General features: G+C 40.4%; 1 protein-coding gene across 2 annotated transcripts; it reads left to right on the plus strand.

The window, feature by feature from the left end:
* The first annotated feature begins 991 nt into the window (after positions 1-991).
* Positions 992-8,338, plus strand: LOC148309365 (uncharacterized). Of its 2 annotated transcripts, XM_088260198.1 has the most exons (8): positions 992-1,415; positions 4,185-4,337; positions 4,433-5,421; positions 5,609-6,368; positions 6,525-6,677; positions 6,768-6,914; positions 7,460-7,593; positions 8,218-8,338. In XM_088260198.1, the coding sequence occupies exons 6-7, from the start codon at positions 6,768-6,770 to the stop codon at positions 7,559-7,561; spliced, it is 249 nt and encodes an 82-aa protein (XP_088116324.1). In that variant the 5' UTR covers positions 992-1,415; positions 4,185-4,337; positions 4,433-5,421; positions 5,609-6,368; positions 6,525-6,677; the 3' UTR covers positions 7,562-7,593; positions 8,218-8,338. The 2 variants fall into 2 exon arrangements, with proteins under 2 accessions (XP_088116324.1, XP_088116323.1); XM_088260197.1 differs by lacking the exons at positions 6,525-6,677; positions 6,768-6,914; positions 7,460-7,593; positions 8,218-8,338 and having other exon boundaries at positions 4,433-4,579; positions 5,317-5,421; positions 5,609-6,409.
* The last annotated feature ends 342 nt before the right edge of the window (positions 8,339-8,680 follow it).

The raw sequence follows: 8,680 nt of genomic DNA on the forward strand, positions 1-8,680 counted from the left end.
GTGTCGGATATCGGATAGTGAATGAAAAGGAGATTTTATGATGCCCGCGGTATCTTCATTATTCCGTTACCTGTATCGTTTTGACTACGGTAATCTGTAAAAGTAATATGGGAACAGGGGGGTGGTATTATATCAGAAGGATAGTGGAAGTTCTAGTCCCGTAATATTGTCGACAAGTTGACCAGCGAGATGGAGAGATAGAGAATTAACTATGATTCCACTAACGGTATATACAATAAAATACTACAGTCTGTAATATTAAAATATAAAGTTCGATTTTATTATATTTTCCAGTTTCCATTTGCCCCGAACCCGTCGGGCAGACTTCCTTTGCACGAGTACATTTAGAGGTGGTAGAATATTTTAGACTAACACTTTCATTTCACAGGGGAGACTATCCTCATACTATCCCAAATATCTTTACATTTTTTTAAATATTCATTTTTTGAAGCAATGTTTTTTAGCAAGCGTGTGTTTACTAACAAAACTAACTAACTAACCGGCATAGGCAGAAGGAATAGAGCACCGCACCGATCTGTCTTTGAGAACAATTTTCGCCTCTTCCACACTCACGCATCTCCTCGTACATACCTGCCGATTATTCTGACTCGACCTGACTGCGCTCGACTATTCAAAACACTCTATTGTGCTAAGTTTCTTCGGCTTTCCTCCACTTCTACGTATATGCTTATAACATCAGTCTAGAACAGAAATACATACTGACAATGTTATGTTATTATCAACATTTATAGCATTCACTTTGCGGTCAGTCATTTTTACAAAATGTCAGTAATGTTAGTATATAATTTAGTTTTATATTCAATATAAAACCGCTCACCGAGATTTTAGTCGTTTTATTTCTGTAGTCTTATTACAAAATCTATAAAACGTTTCATTAAAACGAAAACAAAATACTTACCGCCTTATAGGTAATTCGATGGAGATAATTTTTATCTCCGACACACTGACCCTCACCACTCTCATATGCGTGTCGAGTGTGGCTCCGCATGGTATTTATTACTCGAATGTCGACTCTGGCTCGACTTTATGCGGTGCAAATTCTAAACTAATGTAAATAAACAAAATAACAATGTTCCGATAAAAAAACTAGAGCGAGACCCTTTCTAAATCTATCAATTACTATTATTACAAAATAGTTTACAAAATAAAAATAATAATAAAGAGTGCTGAGGTTTGAGGGAACACTTATGCCAAAATTCAGACCTATTTGAAAGAAAAATAGAGGTTTTACTGACTTTCCTGGACTGTGGACTGAATCCGAGTCTCTCTGTGAGCCACCGTGCGGTCCGACCACTGTCTGGAAAGTCGATATGGAGAGCTAGCCGAGACGGGGAGATGCCAGGTGCCCTGTCCTGTACTCGGAGAGGGCGCCGACGCTGGACGCCGTGACGGAGGTTAGTAGGCCAACGTGGAATTGAAACTTTTACAAAAATATTTATTTTTAACACGACTTTTCTTCTTTTTATAGATCCTGAGGATGTCTGCCGCCGCCTGGTGCTTTTGGAATTTTTTTTAATGTTCATTCCAGTATCGCCTTTGTTGTCGTCCCCACTTCACAATATATTTTCTCTTGCACATGCTCCGGATAACAGTGTTTCTTATGCGGTCTCGCAACGTGTTTCCGGTTATAGATATGTAGAAGAGTTTTCATCTCGGAGGTTCCCAGTGGAGATTTGGTTATAGAAGTAATTTTCTATTCTCGTGCATTTGTTCCTCCACGCTGATTTCTGAGGCATCCGGACATAGCTGCAGCCTTATTTGTTTTAGAGTCTCACCATAAAGATCACCGTCGCTACTAACGTCAACTCCGAGGCAATCCCATCACCCGTTCGATGGTTCTGTTATTCACGACAAGTTTGCATCTTACTGGACCCTTTGCTATGGTGATGCTTTTTGTTTTGTCGGTAGATATCATCATTTTGTACTTTTTCTTGAAAAGCGTTCTTTGGAGGATTATGACGGCATCATCGGCGTAGCGGACGTTGCTGATTCTTTTCCCGCCCAGTCGGTAGCCCGGGTTCGTGTCGGCAACCTCTTCGATCGATTCATCCGTGACCAAATTGAAAAGAAACGGCCCGAGCCTATCTTATACGATTCCGACTGCAGTCGAAACTGAACTTGCGAGTTCGCGATCCACTTTGATCCCAGTGTAGCTGTCGGTGTTCAGATCTTTAATTAGTTAAATTAGTTAATAACGATATTAGAATTAGAACAATATTTTAACGACGTCTTTCGATCTGACTGTCGAATGCTTTCGATCTACAAAGCAGAGGTGAGCTGTTTTATTTGACTCTATTGTTTTTTCAACTAACTTTATGTGTCTAACAACAAAGATGGCGTTTTAAGTTAATTAAAAAACTAACGCTTCCCCGCAGTGGTTGGCAGAGAGAATAGAACGCCACACCACTCTGTCTTTGCAAACATTCTTCGCCTCTTCCAATTTCATGCATCTCCTCATACATACCCGCCGATTGTTTCGACTCCTAACCTGACCACCCTCAAGTATTTGGCATACCTGATTGTGCCAAGTTTTTCTCGGTCTTCCTCTGCTCCTTTTTCCAATTACATTCGCCTCATAAATTTGTTTTGTCGTTCTTTCCTCACTCATTCGTTCTACATGTTCAAACCATCTCAATACACCTTTCTTGATTTTATCGATAATGCTTGTCTCAGCTTTGCATTCCTTCCTCATTTCACTGTTCGAACATCTATCATACATCGTTTTGTCGCACATTTTTCTGAGAGATCGCATTTGGATTGCATTCAGTCTACTTTCATCCTTCTTTTGCCAACTCCATGTTTCACTTCCACACATTAGGGTCGGAACCTGGACTCCGTTGTTTACTGCCAGTTTAGCTTTCGCTGATAGGTTTTTATTCGCTATAACTGATTACAAACTGCATTTTAAGTTGATCTGTTTTTTTCACCTTTTTGTAATACGGACAGTTATACTTGCTCGCCATTCTGTCGGTATACTTCATGTTTTAAATATCTTTCATTTAAGGCGGTATATTTGTGTACGAAGTTTACCTCTTCCATATTTTATCAGCATTTTCTATTCCTCAGTCCTCTGACTACCCATTTCATTTTGAATTTGATCTCTTCCGTACTGTTGTCACGTATGAAGTAATCCTGATGTTTTTCTGCCGTTCTGAAATAGTCTTCCCACTGTATAATAGCAACTTTTGTGGTTTGAGTGTAATCATTTATGGGTTTTTTACATTACCTCAACATCTTCCAGACCTCCTTTTGGGCTCCGTACAGGTCGAACTCCATTTCTTTTGTGAATCTCATCCGGTAGTCTCGCTCGATTATATTTATATCCGAGTTAATCTATGCGATTATCCTTAAGCGATACCAATGCCAATATTGATGGTCTCTTAATTCTAGTACAAGGCCAATACTGCCACAAAATGTTATAATCAGTAAATGTTATATCAATATTATGTTCATTACATAAATAAAATACTGGAAAACCTCTTTATTACGCACTAAGTGGGGGGAGGGTGTTTGTTAAAGCCGACGGTCCGTTATATAAAAACTGGTTGAATATAAATAAAAAACCATTTTTTAAAACATAATCACTGTGTTTAGATACCTACGAATAATCCACACAAAATGCAAAAAAATTATATCTATTGTCTTTGGATTCTCGTCGTAAAGTGACGTTGCTATTTGATATCGACGCTCTTGCTTTTGGCAATCAAGTTTGAGACATAATTTTTGATTATCATGAGCACTAAAAAATGTTTACATGCGGCGACACTTCAATTTAAGCACGTTTAATATTAATGAGACATTATTTTTTTTACATTTGACCGGATTTTCATCCATTATATTCGTCCGTTTTACAATACTTTATTATGTTTAAAAATTTGATCCGGCCCTTGACTCGGTTGATAAGTCTGTTTTCTCTCTCACGGACTCGACTCGAGATCGCAAGTAGGAAGTGCGCTATTCGGTGGAGGGTAAAACGTGATTACTAACATGTAGAGTCGGTCGCATGCCGCATGCTGGTGCATATGATCTGGGAATCTGGTAGGACTGATGGACGAGACGTTGTACTAGTGATATTAAAATGATCACGGTCGGTTAAGGGTGCTGCGTCATGGGGTGTTTTCTTTGTTCATACAGCTTTTACTATAATATGTATAATTTTGAAGGAGCTGTCGCCCGTTGTAGAAGAACCTCGGTCACCGCAGAACGGAGAAAACAACCCCGTTATTGACCCGAGTGGAAAACAATCATCGACATGTGAAGCCCGAGGGCAAACGCTGGAGGGCGAGAGCCTACCCCCGAACGCGAATGTTTACGAGGTCAGTATATTATATTTGTTGTTATTATACAATTTTGGTATTATAAAAATGTGTGCGATACGGACTGAACTGATGAATTCCTTTTCACACTCTAGATGAACGAGAAGTCTCTCTCGAAGGGGGTTTCATTCTGCCTCTGGTGCGGCGTGAGTGTCTCCGGGGGTGGAGTGGCGGCAATCGATCCCGACGACAGCGGATTCTGTTGTGGCAAGTGTGAAGGACGGACTGTGGCCCACCACACGGTGGGTACAAATTGAACGTCTCTAGTATTATCATCATGTCTCTAGGCCTGAGAGCTGTTCTCCTTCCGTACTTCCGTACGGTAGCGGTCTCTGGCGATCAGCGGGGAACAACTCCCGTGCCTTACCATTTACTGAATGATTCCTAGAGTACATACGAGTGAAGGTCTTTTCTAGGGCCACTAAACTTATTCATCCCTTTAGATTGACCTAACGACGTCTCTATCGCTAGTGCCTATGCACGATGTTGACGAAGAACTAAAAATCAAAAAACATGACCCTCTGAACATGCTGACGAGGTTCGAGCAGTGTTCGACAACTTGAAACAGTGCTCGAACACTTAAGTTTTTCATTTTAAAAAAATGACTAAAAAAAAAAGACATACTCAATCAGAAATTAAGACTCTTAAATACCCGGAACAGTGCAGGAGTGCATCTCCTAGCAAAGAGAGTAGTAATCGGACAGGCGCCGTGGCCTAGTTGGGTAGACGCTCGACTGCGAAATTGGCATCGCAAGTTGAATTCCCACTAATTGCAAAATGAATTCAAGAAAGATGTATTTTCAATTGGTCTGGGTGTTTGTGATGTATTTTTCACATTTAGCTTCCCTATCCTTTCGTTCCTACCTGCAGACATGACTCTAATAGAGGCTTTGCTAGTTATTTAAAAAAAAAAAAAAAAGTAGTTGATAACGGGGACCTGCTGTCACTGTGATGCGTACATGCTACTTTAATTTACCAGGAGATACCGCTTGCCAAAGGATCGCCTGCGGCTGGAGGATCAAGTGGAATGAAATCCTTGACAGGAGAGCTCCTCCCACCGATCCATCCGTCAGAATCGTTTGAGGTAATTTTTTTTCCTTTTGAATGTTTTTAAAAATATATATTGTCAATACTTTGTGGCACATTTAAACAAGTTTGTTTTTAACTACTTTTATTTTTGGTACTTTTTTCTGTACCCGAGTCGCAGATTGACTGCGACCCGACACGGCGGCTCCGGAGTTTATATTTCGCCCTTTGTATTTTTATTGCAGTCATTCGTCGTCGGGCGGGCTGAGTCGGTTACTATTACACATCACACTGTACTGACCGGACCCCTGACGAGGTCTCTTCCTTCGTCTCTTTCAAACACCGTGACTGTGGATTTGTCAACATTCATTTGCACATATTATGCACCTTTGACACCGGTTCGACACTGCCAGCATACAAGAAGCAACAGACAGTCAAATCGATCAATTTAACTCCTTATATAGATTATATACATACACACAGTAACATTACTCATCCCCGTTTTTCACATCTAGAGACGCTAAACCGAGATAAGACTGAAAATTAACCACTTACCGTTATAGATACTTTACTCAGATAATAGACCTTCTGTAGTTTCGTTCTATCGACTCGACTCGGTCGCGAACAACATAAACATATACACTGTAATACATATTGTAACAATACACACACATACACACACACCACACACACCACACAAACACACACAAACACACACACACACACACACACACACACACACACACACACACACATATATACACGCACACACAATTAAAACAGATGAATGTAACGATCTTCAAAGTCCCTCCGGAGAGCAGCTTGCCAGTTGAGAGCAGTTGCGGATGGCTACAGATGACTGCAGATGCAACTCCGACACCGCAGCGGCCGGGTGCTCTACACGGGCGCAGCCCTCCCGAGTTGCCCTTCCGTTTTCTGCTTTCGTCATCGGTAGGGCAGATGACTGATTCAGTATGAGCGCTGCTGCCGTTACTACCAATATAAGTATTACCAAATTATCGATTTATTAACCTATTCTATTTTATTCTTTTTTACTATTGACCGTTTCAAGTTAACGCCGATTAAAGTTCAGTAGCGGGTTTGGTCGGCCATTATTTTATTTTTTTATGCAATTTTACTGTAATATGTATAATTTTGAAGGAGCTGTCGCCCGTTGGAGAAGAACCTCGGTCACCGCAGAACGGAAAAAACAACCCTTTTACTGACCCGAGTGGAAAGCAATCATCGACACGTGAAGCCCAAGGGCAAACACTGGAGGGCGAGAGCGTCACCCCAATCGCGAATGTTTACGAGGTCAGTATATTACATTTTTTGTTATTTTAAATTTTCTCGCGAGATGTGTGCGACACAGACCGATCTGATGAATTCCTTTTTACACTCTAGATGAACCAGAAGTCTCCTTCAGGGGGGGTCTCGTTCTGCCTCTGGTGCGGCGTAAGTGTCTCTGAGGGGGGAGTGGCAGCAATCGATCCCGACGACAGCGGGATCCATTGTGGCGAGTGCGAAGGAGGGACTGTGGCCCACTACACGGTGGGTACAAATAGAACGTCTCTAGTGTTATCATCATGTCTCTCCGCCCGAGAGCTGTTCCCCTTCCGTACTTCCGTACTGCCTGCCCGTGAATACAGAAGGCGACGGTAGCGGTCTCTGGCGGTCAGCTGGGAACAACTCCCGTGCCTTATTATTTAATGAAACCGCAATACTTTCTCGAAATACCATTTCCGATTCCTAGAATACATCATTTCTCTAGAATACGTGCGAGGGAAGGTCCTTTCTAGGGTCACTAAACTTATTCACAAACATTCTCTTGATCTTGAAGCTCGTCAGCATGTTCATAGCCTCCGAACAGGTTCAACCAGGGTTTTATTTTGAAAATAAAAACATTTTCGACATTCAAATAACATTTCTGACATAGTTATGACTCCGACTCGGGGTGTATTGTAAGTTCAGTCAGAAATAAAACTGCCAAACATCCGGAACAGTGCTCATCTCCTAGCCATGAGAGTAGTAATCGAAATAGGTTATTAGGACCTGCTGTTACTGTGATATGTGACACGTCTGCTTTCATTTATCAGGAAATACCGCTTGCCAACTCTCAACCACCCTCGCCGGGATCACCAGAGGGAATGCAATCTGGATGGCAGAACTCGGGGGGACAGGAAAGCTCCCCTAACTGACGGATCCCTCGAAACGTTCGGAACCTTTCAAGGTTATTTTGCTTTAATTTTTTTTTGATACTTTTTTCCGACCGATTTCGACAAGCACCTTGTACTAAACTCAAAACTGAGAGTATCCGTAGTTAGGTGAATTAATTAATTGAGTGAGCTTTGATGTGACAGGGGGTTATTACTTCTAATATTCAATAGGGAAAACATTTCAAAAAGGAGTATCGCTTAAATTCAGTTATCAGTAATGTTTCAATTTTGTTTTAAGGCTTTTTTAAATTTTCATGAATTATGGTAACTGCAGTTTTTTTTTAAAATCTTTTTTATTAGAATGCTTTTTTTATAACAGTTTCAAAATTAACCCATTGCATCACTAATGAAGATGACATAATTTGTTCATACAACACACTATGTAGTTTTGACACATTTTTTTATTACAATAACATTAAGACTATATTATACACAAAATAAAAATGGTTAAAATACATAAAAGTGGTGAAAAACAAAGTTTGAGTTTCATTATTTTTATTCACTCCCTGGGAATTGAATTGAGCCCGGGACGTCAGGTCCCTACACTGTGGAAGCGGACATCGTGTAGAGTATATTTAAGCTGTCTGTATTCCCGACACGATTTGCTCATTATATCGCTGGGTACTTTGGTGTTTCAGGACCCGAACGAGTAACTCGGCAGAATGGCAGAACGACTAATGGCTCACCCTCGACTTCGCAATACATATGTTATCTCGTTACTTATTATTAATTTACACCTCAAATTGAATTGTGTCAATTGAACCATACCGTGTTCTATTATTTTCCTTTATTATTGTTATTAAAATAAATTGTTTATTGAAAATTCCCGTGTTTTTATTAGTTCTTTCCGTATCTTTTGACAACACGTTTGCGGAAGAAGGGTCAAAGTCAAACATGAGAGGAATGGATAATAAAATGCTGCTCATCGAATAAAGACACTGCGAGCAGTAATGCAGTAATTATAGTCTAATATTACTTTTAGTTTACAAACCACCTGCATGTAGTGTATATAGTATGGTATATACCTGCGGATGGACTTGCGCAGTGATATCTCCTAATTTCGTTATTGTACAGACTTCAAAGTGAAACGATAGAGGAGAT

Source organism: Brachycentrus maculatus, unplaced genomic scaffold (assembly GCF_059751285.1).
Source record: "Brachycentrus maculatus isolate JH-2025_06_01 unplaced genomic scaffold, ASM5975128v1 h1tg000126l, whole genome shotgun sequence".
NCBI classification, from domain to species: domain Eukaryota; kingdom Metazoa; phylum Arthropoda; class Insecta; order Trichoptera; family Brachycentridae; genus Brachycentrus; species Brachycentrus maculatus.